Raw genomic sequence first — 18,628 nt, forward strand, 5'->3', positions numbered from 1 at the left:
ACAGGAAAGCTGGGGAGGGACTCTTTGTCTGGGGGTGTAGTGATAGGGGAAGGGGGAATGGCTTTAAACTAAAAGAGGGTAGGTTTAGATTAGGCCTTAGGAGAAATTCTTCACTCAGTGAGTGGTGAGGCCCTGGCACAGGCTGCCCAGAGAAGCTGTGGATGCCCCATCCCTGGAGGTGCTCAAGGCCAGGCTGGATGGGGCTTTGGGCAGCCTGGTGTGGTGGGAGGTGTCCCTGCCCATGGCAGGGGGCTGGAACTGGGTGGGCTTTAAGGTCCCTTCCAACCCAAACCATTCGGTGATTCTGTGCTTGTACTGACAAATAATGATGGACGTATTAGTAACTTTTATTCTCTGCTGCTTTGGTTACCCTTATCCATAGCAATCCAAAAAAAAAAAAAAAACCCACAGATTTTGCATGTAAAATTGTCACTCCTTTTCCCTCACTCCTCAAATAGACTTGGTCAAACCTCTGCAAATATTAGCTGGAAGCAAACTTTTCAGCTGAGTCATAGTAGTGGAGGTAAGGCTCACCTGATGTTGATGTCAGATTTTCCCTTGGCTCCCAAGAAATTCCCCCCATATTTGTATTCATATTTCTTTACGACTGTACTAAGGCCTGGTTTATGGACAATTTTCAGTTTTCTATTCCAGCAGTGTCACAGTTGTCTGTCACACTTAGAGCCAGAGCCAGTCAACTGTGAAACGTTTGAAAATGCCAGTGCAGCACCAGTTCTTATGCAAATGGCTGCTTACCCTTAACTTCAGGATTTAGGCTGGAGCATGGTCCCCAGGGCATTGCCAGAGGCTCTGCACCAAGTGGTCGATTAAGCAGAGGAAATATCTACCTGAGCACTTGGAAAAAGCTGTAGGGCAGAGCTTTTTCTTTCTATTCTGGAAAGGGAAACAATGGGTGAAAAAGCATCTGCCAGGTCTTGCCTTGTGGCAGATAGATGTGCTGGGTGACAGGGGCATGTGGCTTGGCTGCCGCCCCGAGGCGTGCATCTGGGAACCGGCAGTGCTCTGGGCTTCCTCTTCTCTGCTGGATGCTCAGCTGAGCCCTTTCAGCCTCATCTTTCTTTCCATTATTTCCTCAGGGCCTGGGGGAGTTTATGAACTAGAAGTCAGACTGGGAAAAACAAGAAAGAAACATGTGAGCTGCCTTATGCGATGCTTTTGCTGGTAAAAGCATGATGATCCCTGTATGGGAGATGGAAAAGCCCTGTAAGTCACTCTGGCTTCCCAGAGGGTTTCACCTGAAACTCCTGCTCAATTTCTTCAGGTGTGCAGGCTATGATCCTGATGTGTTAAAGCCCAAATGAGCAAGGAGTGTTGCTTGTTCTCATTTACTGCCCTCATGGTAACAGGTGTGTGTGATCCTTCCTAACCCATATGACAGCCAGGACTGAAATCCTGCCTATGCCCTGTGGGAACCCATGGGAACTTTGACACCAGTGTCAGCAAATCCGTCCAGAATCAGCTGGCGTTCTTGCCCAGGGATGTGCAGACGGGGCGAGGGGTTTCTGTACAGGGTTGGAAGAGTGGGCAGGCTGGTGGGATGGTCTGCTTGCAGAACGTGACGTGCACCCCAGGGCACAAAAAAAAACAATAATTAAAATAGATGTATTTTTATAAGGAAACCTATAAATAGCAGGCTTGGACTTCCACTGGGGGGTACCAGGGAGCAGGTACCCTCCCTGCCCCTCTGCATCAACATCACTGGTGTAGCATGAACCCCATGTCACAGGGAGGGGAAAAAAATAGTCCCCTGCCCCAGTATTTGGGGCTACATCTTAACATTTGGAGTAAACGAGCTGGACTCAAAGATGCAGAAAGCTCACTCTTTTCTTCTCTCTTTCCTTCTTACTGGCCTTCTTTTTTTGCTGGACAGAAAATGCCACTGATGCAGGGGTTGGGCCCCAGGAGCGATGCTGGGAGCAGGGGCACAGAGCTCCCCCAGGGAGGCTGGAGGAGGCAGAGAGGCAGTAATCCTCAGTGGGCTGTAACAGGGCCAGGCTGCCAGATAAATATGGCTGGGAGGGTAGACATAACTGCCTGGGGATTGTAGGCTGCTGCTCAGCATCTTCTCGGTCCCTCCAGGGTGGGCAGGGGAGGAGTTGGAGGATGGGAGGTCATGGCCTTGCTGCGGCTCCTCGCTGTCTCCCTGTGAAGGAAGCAGAAGTTATCACAGGCAGAAAGATGTCTCCCCGCAAGGCTCAAGAGAGAAAAATCTAACTCCATTTCTTTAAAACCAAACAGAAAGCTCAAGAAGCCCTCTAGAGCAGCAGGCCTTGCAAACACCACAGTGGTGCAGGTACAGCTCATCTAGTCGTGAGTGCCACAGAACGTGCAGCTTGGCTGGGGAAAAAATCACACCCCCCCCTGCTAGCGTCTCATTCAGTGTGCTACATATCTGGTTTCACTCTCATTAATTGAAGCTGACACAGCCCAAAAAGCCCAGTGAAACCTTAAATGGGAAAGGATGAGCTTGGGCCAACGAAGGCTTGGCACGGCTGTGCACGGCTCGAGTGGCACCAGGGACCAGGCTCGCTGGGCTCTGGCCCTGAACCAGAGCTGCCAGGATCACCAGCACAGCCAGGCCCTAACTGCTGTGTCTGCTGCGAGCTGCAATGACAGCAGCTTCCCCTTGAGACCGGGAATAAGGACTGGGATTATGAATGGGCAGAATAAATAAGCGCGCAGTGGCTTCAAACTGATGGCTAAAATGAAAATGTCGATCCAACAGGCTCTTTTTCAAGAGGTTCAATTGAGGTTGGTGGCTACAGACGGCCCTTCCCACATCTCTCCTTTCTTTCATAACCTTGATTGCACTGGGAGTGCTCAACATCATTTTGATTTCACAGGAGGCGTGGGGGGCAGTCAGAGTAAACAACCACACAAATAAGAGCATACGAGCAGACTGCAGTAACTGTTATTAGCACAGGTTCATTTTGTGGGTCCTTCTTTCTCTCGAGGACAGAATCCAGACCACCTGCAACAGGAACACTGCAGGCCTTACAGCTCCTAAAAAGCTGGAGTTTGCTCATGGTAGCGTAGCTCAGTTGTCCAAGCTTGTTATATGAGATGTCCAAGCTGGATATATGAGATGAGTATCAGGAGAAGAAGGTGCCTCTGAAAAGCAATTTGGGTTGAAGCGAGATTTGGGAAGCACTGAGGCGTCATCCCCTCCCGTGTTACAAACAAGGAGCCTGTGTGTCCCCTCATGGCATCCACAAGCCAGCATGTGTGAAGCTTTGTGTAGGAAGCACCGTGAGTAAGGAAATGGGGACTCCTTGTCATACTACAAGAGTTTAAAAGTGCCCAGGAAAGAGGCTCCATCCATTAAATCAGGAATTAGCCTGCAGTAGGGTCTCTTCTGCTGCACTGGAGTCCCTGTCCAGATCAGGCCCCTTCAGGGAGCTTCCTGCAGGCTCCCAGACACCTGTGCAGGGCCACTTTTGGATGCAGACAGGGAGGTGAGGGACTGTCCCTTGCTGTGGGATGCTCCTCAGAAAGTGCTAGAGTTAGGTGTCATGTCAACACTGTGGTCAAATGGAGGCATCTCCACACTTCAAACGCCTCCAAAGTCAGGCAGTGAGCAGCCTGAACACAGCATTTCTGTGTCTCAAGTCCCCCAAATACCTCACGGAGACAGGCAGTTTCCACGCACATGGTAAGAGCACTGTGAGCAGCAGGTATCTCATGGATACTCACAGAGCTGGGACCTCTACAAGTCATGTCCTAAATACCTTGCCTCCTCTCTCCTCTTTGTGCTTACCCTCTGAAGAATAGTTGCAATGTTCAGTTGTGCTCCCAAACCTACTGTCAGGGCAGGGTCAGAAATACAGCCTCTCACTTCTGGCATCCTAAGGCCGGTGATTATATCTAGGGAGGTGTATAGGGAAAGAACAAACATACATAATATTTTTCCCCCCAGGATCTCCTTCCAGCTGTCCGTGGCTTAGAAACTTCTTAAATCTAATAAAAAGTTAATTGAAAGCTCAGCAGCAATAGAAGAAAAAGACAGGAGTCCTGTAATACCCCAATCAAAACTGTAAAGAATATTTTACTTCCTTTACTACCTTATCTTTCCTGACACACATACATCTCCATTAACAAATCGTGTATCTCTGTAGTATTCCTGGTTGAAATGAAAGTTTGGAGTACATTATTTCTGTTGTAAGATACCTCTACTTGCCTTGTCTGGTTTTGTGTTTAAAAATGCATTTCTGCTTCTCTGAAGTGTTTAGAAAGATGTGAGCAATGATACATGGCAGCTGTTACTGCAAAAACAAGCCACAGTGTTCATTCTCTCCTCTCTTTCTCTCTTTTTTTTTTTTTTTTTCTCTCCTGACCCATGGCAGCTTGGTCATTCTTTAGGTTAGTTGCAGAGTAGGTGTGGCAATAATGAGAAGATCCTGACCTCCCCAAGGTTAATTTAAACTTATCTGTCTAGTTCAATGCAGACATCCTTTCCAAGGCTGTAAACTTTTGTAGTCTGGGAGGCATGTCTGCAACCACAGGCGAAGAAGTGACAGTGGTTCCTGCTGACTCACACAAGACAGATAGCCTTCAGCTGCCAGTCCTGATACCAAAAGCTGTCTCGCAACAGGCAGAGCTGGGTACAGGATGTAAAGGTACCCGAGGGGCTGGTAACAGCCAGGCATCCGGCTCCTGCTGAGCTCCATGTGTCTGGCAAGCTCAGATTTATCTCCAGTGGTCACGCTTTGACTTCAGCACCGACACTTTCTGACTACAGACGTCATCCTCACAGGCAAAATAGTCTTCTAGCCATTCTTCCCCGGATATTTGAAAATCCTTCAAAAAAAAAAAAAAAAAAAAGGGAACAATTCACGGCATCTCCCCAGCCTTATCAGGGCTGCGGAGGCTTGTGCAATGTAACCTCTGTCTTAGCTTCTCATAATTTGGAGATTTCCCACAGGAGCCAGAGATTTCCTCCAGCAATGGCTGCGTGATGCACCTGGCTCATCCCCACCCACCCACGCTTCCCATCCTGCCCTTTGGGATGCTCAGCACTAAGCAGATGGCAAAATAACTGAACCAAGCTCCGAATTTTTCCTGCAATCACTCTTACATGTTTCTTTTTCAGATATGTGCATTGCCACAGCAATTTCTCTTCTAATGATTCTGATTTGTGCAATGGCTACGTATGGCGCGTATAAGGTAATTCATTACATTCCATAAAGATGTGAAGCGAGTGAACTATACAACTCTGTGGAAATAAAATTAAGAAAGTTGCTTTCTAACAATTTCATGTTTAGCTGAAAATTGAGAGAAAAACAAACAAACAAAACAAAGAGGTGGCAGAGCTGGTTGTTTAGATGAGTGGTATGGCACAGCCCCGTGCTGGAGGCTGCCCAGATGTGTTTGCTCTCTGCACTTTCAAATAGGAGTAAGCTCTGGGCAAACTGTCAATTCAGAGAACTGAATCTTGTTCCTACCAAATTTAATGGATTTTTTTCCCATTCCCTCCCACATCTGTGGTTTGTCCTGATATTAATCCTATTTATCTGGGAAAAAAAAAGTCTCATGTGGTTTTTAAATGTCCTGGTATAATGAGCTGCGGGGGTTGCACCACACATACTGCAGCAGCTCAGCAGCCAAGCTGGTTTGGCCAATCTTTTTGGCTGAATGTTACATTTCTTTTAGCCTATTTTACAAGTTATTTCCTCTTATAGCTTCATGAAATGTAACATTGCATTCTGTTAGATATTCCTTAGGTTTTAGTGCAGAAAGATATATATCCTCCCATTTTAGCTTGTGGTTGATGTGTTTTTATTTTATTTCCTTTCTAGCAACATGCGGCTTGGATCATCCCTTTCTTCTGTTACCAGATCTTTGACTTTGCTCTCAACACGTTGGTTGCCATCAGTGTACTTGTCTATCCCAGCACAATTCAGGACTACCTCCGCCAGCTGGTAAATCACCCAAATTTCATAAGCCTTTTGAGGCTTTGGGGAGAACCATGCAAGGTGCCCAGTTTGTCCCATATTTCTAGCCAATGGTTTACTGTTGTCTTCGTATGCAGTCCTTGAACAGTCTGCTCAGTTTGAGCTTGCTCATCTGTATTCCACACCCTTGCAAGTTACATTTCCAACTTACATTACAGTATCTATGCGGAGTTCTAGAGTTTTGTGATGCTGTGGAAGCTCTCAGCACCATTTCATTAGGAATGATGATGATAGTGCAAGAGAGAGATCCTAAGAGATTGCTTTTGGATTCAGTTACTGCGTTCATATCCAGTGACTTATTTCTCATGCTATGAGAAAGGATGTTTTGTTGCTTCTTTGAATTTATTTGGTGGCTTTAACACAGCTTTCTTTAGGCAGGAATTAGATTCAAGGTAGGTTTGTTTTTTCTAGAAAATATTATCAATCTGTCTCATCTTTGGGACAATTAGAGGCTCCCTTCTTGACAGGTTCTACTGTGGCCAAACATCCATACTCAGTACTGTGTGAGCCTAAAGTATGTGACTGCAACCACCTACAGTGAAGACAAGCAAATCTTTCATCTCGGGTCCTGGGCTGTGTCTGGATGGGTTCAGATGGAGTTGCAGAGCTCTGGGACAACTTAACACAGCGGCTGTCTCTGAAAACCCACCTTGAGAACTTGAATGCAGATTAGTTTGGCTGTGAACTTTGTTATGTGGATGGAAAACCACCTAGGGCATTATAAATAACAGGTAATGAGCAACAGCAGGCAGATAAGTGGCTGCACAAATCTCTGGGAAGAGGCAATGTGTCAAGCCAGCGGGAGCTGGGATGCATCAGGGACCTGTTATCCTTCACCTTACTTAACACCCGCCCACAGTCACAGCTGGTGCTGCACTGGAAGAGAAGCAGAGGAACAATTCAAAAGGTACTCAGAGATAAGGGTGAAAAAGAACAAATTAAGGCTGGAGCCCTCCTCTTCACCCTTTTCCTGCAGCCCCTCACCGTGGGTCGGTGCCAGCCCCCCTCCTGTGGCAGCATGAGGACCAGCTGCAGCTCTGGAGCTCATGCTCCTCATCCCAGGGGGCTCGTTGTAACCAGGTTTTGTTTAATCTTGGTCCTTGATGGAAAATGTGAGGGGGAAAGCAGCAGTCTGGGGCTGGGAACTGCATGCTGAAGAGCTGCTGTTCTTATTGGTGCCACATTTGGAGCCGGCTCACCAGGAGGGCAAAGGACGGCCAATTCCCTCAAAATGTGTGCTAAGACATCACTGCCTTTGGCCCTTCCATAGCCAAAATACAAAGAGCAGACCCTAGAGGACACTGGAAATTGTGCAGCAGAACTCTTTGTGATCCACATTCCTGTTTTGACCTACATTTCTAACAGCAACTCCAAGGCATTACCAATAACTCCAAGAAGGACACATTTTTCCCTCCTGGTCAGTGTAGCCACCACCTGCTGAACACGTGTATTTGGGTTTTCTCCCATGACGCTTTTCCTGTCGTACACTCAGGCACGGAGCTGACTTCAAGAAAGCTGGAGATTTAATCTTATAAGAATTTTCCACGCTGTTGAGATGTTTTATTTCTGGATAGCTTAAATTAATGAAACCTTCATTAGAAGTTACCAGAGGTAAAAAAAAAAAAAAAAAAAACTAACAACCTCAGAGAAAAATCTATAACTGCAAAAAGGCCAAAAGACTACTTATAAGTATATTAGAAATGAAAAAGAAAAATTTCTAATGCAAGGAGAGGCCATTTGTTGGGCAGAGGTGATAAATATACTGATGCAAAAAAAAAAAAAGGAAGAAGTGTTCACCAGCTATTTCTGCTCTGCATTTGGAAACAAGCAGTAGAACATGTTTATATAGCTGGGGTTTTGGAAGTAATTTCTATTCACTGACAGTCAAGAAACATATTAAAGAGTTTTCACTCTGAACACACCGTTTTAAAATGAGCAAGCCCAGATAACGTGCACTCTGGAGTGTTAAAATGTCTGATTGCACAGATCCTTTCTTGCTGTTGTAAATCATTTTCTACGTGGGTAATGAAATTGCACAAGGCTTCATGAGCACTAAACTGTCTGTGCTCAGAAGGGCAAGGGGGATTTTCAGGATAATTATAGGCTGATTAGCCTGACATTGCTACCAAGCAGAGTAGCAGAAATGCTGAGATGAGAGTCAATTGACAAAGGATTAGGACAGAGAAATATGATTAATGACTGCCAGCATGGTTTCACAGCAAATCAGTCCTGCAGGGAAACTCATTTTCTTTCACTGACAAGATTACCGACTTCGTCAATAAAGCTGGGCAGGGGCGTAGTAGACCTTTGTAAGCCATTTGACTTCGCAGCACGATACTCAGGAACATCAGTGAAGCACTAGATCGATAAAGGATGTAACAAATGCATTAGATCACATTAGATGGCAGATGGAGGAGGGTTGTGGTGCCCAAGAGGCCATTCACAAAGGTAATGTCAGCTTTGGGAGAGCTTCCCTAGGTCACTGTCCAAAGGGACCAAGTCCTCTAGAGGAAAGTTAAGAGCAGGAGCCTAATCTAGTCCTGCTGTGCCATCCTCTGAAAGACTATACCCTGCATTGCCCAAAGTGAGAAGATCTCTGCATTTCCCAGAGTCAGTACTTGTGGCTTTCCCCAGCAAAATCACTTCTAGTAAAACATGTGGCTGACACAGACCGATGGAGATGTAAATAACATTATGGACAGAGCCATCACTCAGAGTGAGCCACACTGATTGAGAAGCTGAGTTCATTCAGCAACATGTGCTACATTGCTAAATGTGAATAAATATTAAAAGGAATACAGATAAGCTTATACCATGGCAACTGCAACTAGAATGCAGCCTGGGGGACTAAGTGACAAAACAAGAGTCCACTTTTTTTTTTTTTTTTTTTCTGCTTGCAAATACTATTCTTGAGATTTGCGGGCTGAAGAATATAGGGCAATGAATAGTAAGATAGGAGGCTTTCCTTCTCTGTTGATCACATAGGTTGTGTTTACCTACTTCTGATGTCTCCGACTTAAAAGTCAAAGTACATGCAGAGAAGCTCCTCTGTAAATCATATAAAAGCTGGATAAATTGTAGTATGATGACAGATAATCAAATTTCCTGCCTAGTTTGTCAAGGAAGGAGACCAAGAGGTGATACCATTATGGTTTTTGTATGCATAGCAGCTAGGTTTAAAGGCTGTTTAAATTAGATGAGAGGTGTAATGATAATGAGTAGCTAAAAGCTAGTCCAGGTAAAGTTCAGTAAGAAACAAAGAGAAATTTCTATTGTATCATTTACAGCAGAGATTAGTGATTGGCACAAACTACCAACAGCCAAGGTGAATTTTGTACACTAACGCCAACTGTTCAACAACATTTTGAAGCTATTTTACAACAGCTTTGAAGCTGTTGACTCTTCCTTGTCTGGGCTGTGGTCCCTAGAACAAGTAGCTCAGCAGGAATCCCTGGGACCCCCGCACAGGAGCCCACATCTTCTGGCAAAAGGTTGTCACATTTGGTTCAGAGCAAATACGCTCTAAGTAGGAAAAAACAGACACAGTGGGTGAAATTCATGTCTGCTAGTATCAGATATTCAGAGATGCTCTTGCAACGTAAAGGATTTCGGAGAACAAGATGAAACTAAAAACAAACTTCTCCAGTTTTTAACAATAATATCACCAATGCAGCTATACAGCCCAGGTACTGCTATACAGGCTTGCACCCGTGGACGTGTTCCCTTACCCTTAAATGATGTTCATAGTAGATATGTCTGTAGTCTTAAACACCACATTGAGAACAAGATTGCAGTTAATACCCATGTCCCCACAGGTGAGATATGAGTCATGCCAATTAGGTGTGATTGCTCCTGATGATTTATAAATCAGCCCTAGAGGCATCTTGCCCTCATTCCATTTGCAGGGGCCTGCCAAGCAAGGCAGAAAGTAAAGGAGTGAATTGTGTTTCTTCCTGGCATTCTCAGTTTTCGTGCCTCTAAAACTGCTTTGAATATGGGGATTGGTGTTTTAGGGAGCACAGCTCCATAAGGGAAATGAAAAATCCCAATCATTCTTCAAATTCATTATTGAATATCTGCAAGAGCATATACTTCAAGTAATGGATTATATTTGGCAGTCACAGAAGAATGTTATTTTTTTTACCATAAGGTCAACCGCCTATATTTTTAATCACTTCTACTTCTCTATGCTAGTACCTGGAATTATTTTATCTCTTCAGTTTGGTGCACATCTACCAGATTTAAGTCTACCAACGGTGAGTTGCAAGCTGCTATAAAACCCTCTCTGTACTTTTAGGCAAATAGGATTCTATCAATAGGATAGGCATAACCCTAGCTAAAAGTGTTGCAACTCCAAAACACTGAGCATGGTGTTCACAAGCCGTTTTGTAATGTCAGCCTACACTGACTGCTTCTTTCAGAGTCGTTAAGTGTCTTTGGAAACTTGGCATTGCCATTTAGTACCCAGCTGCACACAGGTCTATCCCTTAAATCCCATACACTGCAAGAGCATCTCGGCACAAAGGGTCATGTAAAATAAGTAGATGTTACAAATCTGTCATTTGAAACGTCACAGGGAGATGACGTGTCATAAAACTTTCTGAAGGTTATGTTGGACATCTTGGTCATTATCGCTGTCACTAGGAAAAAAAAAATCTTCACATAGAGCAAATGTTGCATGTATAAAAAAAATCTTCTTGGTTCTTGGAGCAGTAGAGGTCTGAAGTAGTTTGACCTAAAACACATTTCATTTCTTTACCCCAAATAGCACTTTGATGTATGTGCTTTCTAAAACCTTAAAATTAAACACTTCATCTTCTGTCATCTGATAACAGTATACATAATGAATTGAATCAGAGGTGCAGAACAGGCTAGTCTGCAACTGAGTTATGCAACATTGTTTTTTTTATGAAAGTAGAGAACTTTCTCAGGTCATCTAAAGAAAATTTCAAAGTATATTAAATAGCTGTGATGCTGCTCTCTAACAGCTCAGGTTGTACCAGTCATGCTTTTCAATCCTAGGAAAGAGGTCTAGAGAATGTAAAAGATTAGAACTAAAGAACTGATTCCTATAAACTAAAGCTTAAAAATTGAATTTCTTTCTGACATTTTAATGCCATTTTATAATTCCAAAGAAGTACAATTAAATTCCTAGCAGGGTTTTAAAAATTCTACAGATTCATTTCTGTTTTATTTCAATTCTGTAAGATCTAATTTTGGAGTATTGTAACTGTTGAATGAGAACCCACACCATTATTTGAAGTGGATTTTTTGTGGTCCCAGAGGAAGGAAAGCATGGGTGGTTGTACAAGAGGGAACAAGAAGGAGCTTCAGGCTTGGGCTTTCTGTTGTTGTGCATTTGTACAATGTCAATACCATATACTTGCCATGCAAAATTTAGATTCCTTTGAAGTCTCTAATAGAGCTTTGCTACATATAAGCAGTAATTATTTTTAATTGAAAATTTAAGGGTATATTATTATGCATGCAGTGCACTCAGTATCCACGACAAGGTTATGAATGACACTTTAATTAAGACTTTAGCATGCCAGTGCCACACCACTACAAGTACTTCTTGTCTGTGCATGAAATTTCACAACATCTTCCCGCAAAATCCCTCCTGCATTTCCAGTGACGGGCTGGATTTTTTCCCACCCAGCCATATTTCTGTCTGAGCTTCATCAGACCTTGCACAACATTTGACGCTGAGCTTTTCCCAGAAGTTATGGCACCCGTGCATTTGCCAAACCTTTGGCCTGACCCTGGTGCCCAGGACCATCCCTGTGGCAGGCTTCCAGCTCCTGGTTTCCCCATGGGTGACAAACCCCTTGCACGGGATCAGAATTTGTCTTTTCCCACTTCATACAGTCACATCAGTGTTTGAATTCATCACTGCAGCATCAGCGGAGGACAATGGGTGTTTGGTTCATCTGAGCCACTTTTGGCACTTGGTTATGGTGGGAATGAAGGAGCCCTTCCTGGCACAAACCAGCTCCGCAGCAGTACCTGCACTGGGCAGCCGAGACACTTCCTGTAATTTTTCCTGCTTCTCTGCAAAATGAAGGTTTCATAACTGTTTTTCCTACTGCACCGAAGGGATTTGTGGTTGTGAGTCAAGATCAGGCGGCTCGTCAGCCAGCCTGGGCAAGCCAGCATTAAATATCTTCTGGCTGGCAGGTGCAACCAGCCTGGTTACCAAACAAAATGAACTTCTTCCACATTGACCCACAGCCCTGGGCCTTCCACGCAGCCCCAGAAGCCTTTTGTCCCACGCAGCAAGCAGGGAAGCCCCAGGAGGGGCCTGCTTTGGTTTTCACACAGCACATGAAGATCTACCAGGCACCACTTGGTGGGGGCAGCCACCACGCGGGGCTTGCTCCCACCTCACGTCTCCCCAGGAAGGAAACTCCAAAACCTGAGCGTGGAGGACAGAAACCACAGAATGTGCTCCTCACGTACTCTCCCAGCTTGTTGCTTTCAGTGCTGATTAGGCCCTTTCACTTAAAGCACTGCTGACGTAAGGGATGTGCTGCTCCCAGACTTGGCCAGGGCTCCTGGCTCCAGCAGATGTTCCTGCTCTTCAAGGTTGCAGGAACTTCCTTGGTCATTTTCCCACCCTCCCCCTGCCCCCATGCAAATCCCAGTTGCAATGATGTTTGGAAACAGGCATAAAACAGGCATGAAAACCCCAGTATACAGTTGTCCAGTCTTTGACTAGCGACTGGTTCCCCAAAACCAGAGCATATGAAGACCAAAGCCAAGCTAGGAAGTTCCTATTACACTCATGAATTAGTTTGAATAGTTTTTAATGGTAGATCAGTACTAAAAGGTAACCTATTTGGGCAGTTTTACTGGGACTGACCCTAACTGACTGGGCTTTCTAACCAAGCCTATGGCCTCACTCCTGCAAGCAGTAGGGTGGGCTGTGGTCGTAGTACTTAAATGTTCTGTATATAAGGGGTTTGATTTTACTTTGCAGTGCATCTTTTCTTGGCATACACTCTTGCTTTCTTGGTCTCTGGGTGACCGCATCCACTATATTTAGCAATAACCTTGTGTGAAAAAAAAAAAAAAGAAAAAAAAAGAAGTAACTCATTGAATTATAGCAAGTTGGTTTCCTACAAAAGCTGTGCCTCGACAAAGAAGATAACATGATAAAAACCTCAGCCATGAAATTCAGTACATTAACAGAAACATTGCTGTCAAGAAGTGAAAAATGTGCTTATGTAACCGTTATCTGCATCGGCTACAGCTGCAGCTGATGTTAACCACTCTGAACAGTTCATGGAAGCACTACATTAAGAGCGATTCTCGCCAGCGGCTGTCCAAAAGGAGAATTTCCTGAAGCACTGCTCTGACTTCTGGTGTAAGGGGCATCAAGGGGTTACGCTGGGTTTTCACCATTGTTGCCAAGAGTACAGTTGTAGCTTGGGCTGTTTAATTGTCCTGACAGGGATTCAGAGCTGGCCTGCTTAAGTAATTAGACCTGTAAGGAAAAAGGGGGCTGTGCGTGGAAGGAGCTAATGCATGCAGTTATAGTGAGCTGCTGCTGCTGCAGCGGAGCTATCGTGTGTGAAGAGTGGCTCTGTCTGCAAAGAATGGTTTCTTCCATCTGGAACAGGAGCCCTTGTGCTGCCATGTTTCAAAACAATTCATTTTAAAGGGTGTTTTTTGTTGTTGTTGTTTGTTTTTTTGTTTTTGTTTTTTTTTAAAGCGATACCAGATATAGCAAAACATTTTTAGAGGTTGTTTTTCAGCCACTGATCGTGAAGCGTCCCACAGTTCTGAATAACTACTCCTAAGAAGATGAACATTGTCACCTCGATTTCACGTACAAGATAACAGAAGGGCCTGGAGCACATTCAGATTTAACGTCATGACTTTGCTCCCCTGGACGGCCCACGCCTTGGGGAACAGCAGCACTAACAAGTGCCCCTGGGAGAACTAATCCAAATTTAGCTAAAAGAAGATGGATTTGAATACAGCCAATGTCTTTTGATCAAATATTTAGGTGAAAGGATTGTGCTGTCTGGACTTTTCCTCTTTGACTCTTGGAAGGAGCTGCCACTAGTCTTTGGCAACCACAGCCAGAGTACTGTATCTTGTAAGACAGTGACCATTTCATAGGACCAGAACTTGCCTGTCATTTGCCCCACAGGGCACGTTTCCTGCTGCAAAGCCCACAGAGGGATACCCCTTGTCAATCTGTGTCCATTACAAAACCAGTGTGCACAAAGTGAAAGAAAACCCACCACACACATAGAACAAAAGCCATCCCCTCGGCCCTCTGGGGAACATTTGGCAGGCTGAGCCTTTGTAGCACATGTTCCAGACAAATTTACTGAAATTGGTTGTTGGTGCAGAGAGCTCCCAATTTAGTAGATCACAGCAAGTTTTTTAAGCTATTAATTATAGACTGCACTAATTGAATGGATCTTAAATGACTCGTGAGATTAACTTACAGTGTTTTGCTTATTTTTGCTTTTGCAGCCCAGCAATTTTCCCTACAAGGAAGAGATCATGTCTGTGAACCCTACATGCCTGGTTGTGATTATACTCCTTTTCATAAGCATCATTTTGGCTTTTAAGGTAAGTCCATTATTTGTATACCACCTACTTCTAGTCATGGGCGAAATGCTCCCTCTGGGAGTCCTGTCCCCAGAAGACACATAGGGAGATACTGACCAGGCAGTCTGAAAGCTGCACAAAGCAAAGTGGTAGGTATTGTGAAAAAAATAAAAATAAAAAAGAAGGGAGAAAATGTCACAGACAGACACATGAACATGTAGGGCCCAATGGGGAAGTGTGATGCTTGTAGGGGGAGCGCATGATACTTAAATCTGTTGAAGGAGTGGACAAGGAAGGGACTGTTGATACAGACTTCTTATTTTTTCAAAGATATTTGGCAGGGCTTCTCATCAGAGGCTTTAAAAAAAAACAAAAAACCACACCCTGAGAAGTGTAGGGACAAGAGGAAAGGTCCTCTCATACGTTGTAGCTAGGAAATAGAGGATAAAGGTAAATCGTCAGTTTTTACAACAAAGCCCCATGCTGTCCATTCACAAAAGATCTGGGGAAGGGAATGAAGATCTACTGACAATGTTTTTTTGCAATGTTGCCCAAAATAGGGAAGCAATCAGCTGAGAAAGCTTTGTAGAACGGTCTCATGGCTCTGAGTTACTGAGCAATAAAACAGTGGAGAAACCCCATGGTGATATATTCTAAGTGATGGGCACAGAGGAAATTCAATCCTGTTTCACAGACACCGCAGACAACTCTGAACTAAGCATGAGCACCTGAAAAGGGGTCTTGTAGCTGTAATAACATAGGCCCATGAAAGTATTAGTTTACTTCTCAGTTCTGGTCAAACAAGTGAATCAAATAGTAAGAATATTAGATATTAATAAAATATCATATATATATATATAACCTAATGAAATAAAGAAATAAATAGGAAATAGAAGAAATTAAAAAAGAAATCTAAGGGTTTCTGTGCCATTTGTGATGTCTGCCATGCACTGGCATCTTGAAGCACACATTCACTTCTGGGTGTCCTGTCTCAAAAAGGATGCCGTAGAGCTGCAGAACCAGCAGGAGCAGAAGGAAAGTGATCCGAAGGATGGAACAGCTCTCATACAAGGAGCAGTTAAATAGATCCAGGCAGTCCCTCCTGGGAGTGCCAGCACAGAGGACTGTCACATGGGGCGGAAAAAGGGAACAGGGAGTAATTATTTAATTGCTGTTGGTTTGGTGTCAGAATAGCTCTTGCTCTTCCTCTGCAGAGCAGCTACACATTAGGTTAGAGACATCCTGAAGAGCCAGGACAGGAAGTTGCTTCCATACAGCACGAACAGGGAAAGTTATTGTGACCAAAAAAAAAGAAAAAAAAAAAGTGGATTAGATTATTGAAGCTCTTTCAAAGTTGGAAAGAAAAGATAAGATATTTTAAGGTGCAATTGGAAGTGATATTCATTTTTCTATTTTTGACTTAGAAATATAATTTAGCCTTCTGGCTTTGTCCATATATATGTTCACAGCAATAGAGTTGTGTTTTTTTTTACCTTTGAATGTAATAAATATGTAGATCTGCCACGTGACACAAGCAACATGCTCTTTAAAACTCTTGGATGCAAGCATCACCTTGTTTTTTTCCTGGTGGGTCAGGTGTTTCATTGAAAAAGTATGGCGAAGATGTCTCAAGCTTCTAAAATAAATGCAACTAAAATTGGAATAGCAAAAAATACTTACTACAGAAAAAAAGAAATCTAAGAAATTAATAGTGCAAAATAATCATTCTATTTTAAAGCTGCTACACATATTTTTTCCAAGAATATATGTGACTAGTTAGATTGAAGTATTGGTTAATGTTCCATTCTTCTATTCGAGTTCTTTACAGCCAGGGTTATTACAGACTATTGCTTTTCTTAATGTTCATTCTAGCAACATATTATTGTGCAAATGAGTCACAAAAATATGACTCACACAGAAACACATGCTAAATTCCAGTTAGCGTTTTAATTTGGATTTCTTGTGTTTCCAGAAGAGCTGCTATGCAGATTTTTGGAGTCTGCTACATGAAAAGAAAGCTGGACGCTATGACATGCATCACACTTTATCACTGATAGACTTAACAGATGGCACCAGGTTTATATACTGAAACTGAAAAGGTGCTGTGCATAAAAATATGCCTGAGCTCCCTCTCCCTGTGGAATAGAGAGAAACCAAAACATTGTAACCTAGGAAAAGCTACAGTAGGAAAAGCTGCATTGGTCTGGTCGGAAATATGAAACAGAATCACATAATTTGTCAGAAACATTTGGCATCAGGACACTTTTATTGTGGGTCTAGCTACATGCAAATGAAAACACTATTGAGCAGAAATTGAGATATTGATGTGTCAGACAGAAGTATTGTGCTTTGTACATAAGTCTGTGAAAAGTGGGGGACAAAAGAGGGCAGTAAGAATGAATGAAAGCCAACCACACACCAGCACTTGTCTTTATAGCCCTCAGGATTCACTTGGATCCCAAGCAGCTAATAGATATTTCAGGTGGATGGATAGATGCATGGACAGATACTTCATGCCAAGTGAGAGTCTTTTTCAGAGTAGACCGAAATGTGTTATACCGCTTACCCTGTTTGTCTAGAAGCTGAACCAGAGCTACGTACCATGAAACATAGGTGTTTCCTATCTGGCTGACGAAGGACACCCAGCAGCATAACTGAATGTATGCAGCACTTCAAATGGCACAAAGCCAACAGGGTGGCTTTTGAATCGTGCCTTTCTCTGCAGCTGCTTTGGGGAGCGGAGCCCCAGTTTCCTCTGGCCAGCCCCAGTTGCTGGCACAGACAACCTGAGGCCTCAACCTCCCCCTCCCCAGCCTGGGCAAAGCCCCCCATGCACAAATGAGGTAGAGTCCAGTGAGCACAAACGCAACCAAATAAACCCTTCCCCCTCGCTGCCCTGGCACTCTGCAGCTGCAGACTTTGGCCTCTTCTCTTCTTTGCTGGCCATCCTTTTGATGGAAAGTAGGGAGGAAGAGGCAGCCGAAAGGTATTCCAGTTCAGGGTCACCCTGGTCCCTGTGATATGCCTATAAGCTGTGGGGGTGTACTGGTGAGCCTGGGAACCAGACCACCCCTGGTGGTGCTCAGCAGATGGGATAAGGTGGTGCTCACCCCGTTTTGTGCTCACCAGGACAGACCCAGTATCTCAGCCCCGTGGATGCTCCCAGCAGGGCTAACCTGTATAAACCTTCTTATACTCACAAGATGCACATTCAAATGTGCTGGGAAGATGGATTTAATTGCAGATTTGATCAGTAAAGCAGCTCCGTGTGCACCCTCCTGCAGCACTATGTGTGAAATACACGTAGCCAACCGCTCTGCCATTCGCATCACCCTGAAGTCTTCATATATATTGCAGCTTGAGCCGAAATCTTGTGCAGCTAAACATCTGCATGCAAAAAGGTCTGTGAGAGGCAGAGTTATAGCTTTGTGGGTTTCAGTTCCTTTGGAGCTAGTGTCATTTGTCACCACACAAGTGGAGGGACCGAAAGCTGGCAGGAAGAGGTGCGGTGCCTGTTTCCTTGCTCAGCCCTTCTGGCGTCCTCATCCTCCAAGTGGTGGTGGCATCACCGTGCTCCTCTGCAACGGAGGCTGCTGCCCCAAAAGGAGTCTGCCAGCAGCCTGTGTTGTGCTGTATGAAAATACCCCTCAGAGTGCATTGGGCTTTTACATAGGGCTGATTATCGCCAGCTATGTGGTGTGTGCTGACTGGAAGCCTCTTCACCCCAAGGGCTGGAGCAGGCCTCCCCCTCTGAGAAACAGCTCATGCATCCAGGCGGGCCGGGAGGCAGAGAGGCTGTGTGTGCACGTTGTGGGGTGAAATGGGGTTTATTCACCACACATAGCAGAAGAAGAGTACTCAAAGATAAATCTCCCGCTAGCCTCTCCCAGACAAGGCTGTGTTACCAGAAATGGGGCTTCCCTCGCTTTGGATTTGAACAGAAGGAGCATAAAGATTGGCTTGCAAACAGGTGGCCTTGCTGTGCATGGGTTTCTTATGAAGATGAGCTGTCCCCACAAGTGTCCCGCATTCAGTACTCTGCTCTGTACTACCTCATACCTTTCTCAGTGCCTGGCATCTGAGTATCA

General features: G+C 44.4%; 1 protein-coding gene and 1 long non-coding RNA gene across 4 annotated transcripts in view; one reads left to right on the forward strand and one right to left on the reverse strand.

Moving 5' to 3' along the window:
* LAPTM4B (lysosomal protein transmembrane 4 beta) overlaps nucleotides 1-18,628 on the forward strand; it is a 61,499-nt gene that overhangs the window by 19,216 nt on the left and 23,655 nt on the right. For all 3 annotated transcript variants that reach the window (XM_080583140.1, XM_080583139.1, XM_080583141.1), the window contains exons 3-5: nucleotides 5,111-5,184; nucleotides 5,817-5,939; nucleotides 14,463-14,561. In XM_080583140.1, the coding sequence (XP_080439266.1) occupies nucleotides 5,111-5,184; nucleotides 5,817-5,939; nucleotides 14,463-14,561 (296 nt within the window). The remainder of the gene's footprint in view (nucleotides 1-5,110; nucleotides 5,185-5,816; nucleotides 5,940-14,462; nucleotides 14,562-18,628) is intronic.
* Nucleotides 73-11,832, reverse strand: LOC308191100. The gene is made up of 3 exons (XR_013947699.1): nucleotides 9,701-11,832; nucleotides 4,557-4,818; nucleotides 73-2,164 (listed from the first exon to the last, which is right to left on the reverse strand). It is a non-coding gene; the product is annotated as an uncharacterized lncRNA (long non-coding RNA).

This window comes from Anser brachyrhynchus, assembly GCF_964034855.1.
Source record: "Anser brachyrhynchus genome assembly, chromosome: 2".
Lineage (NCBI taxonomy): Eukaryota > Metazoa > Chordata > Aves > Anseriformes > Anatidae > Anser > Anser brachyrhynchus.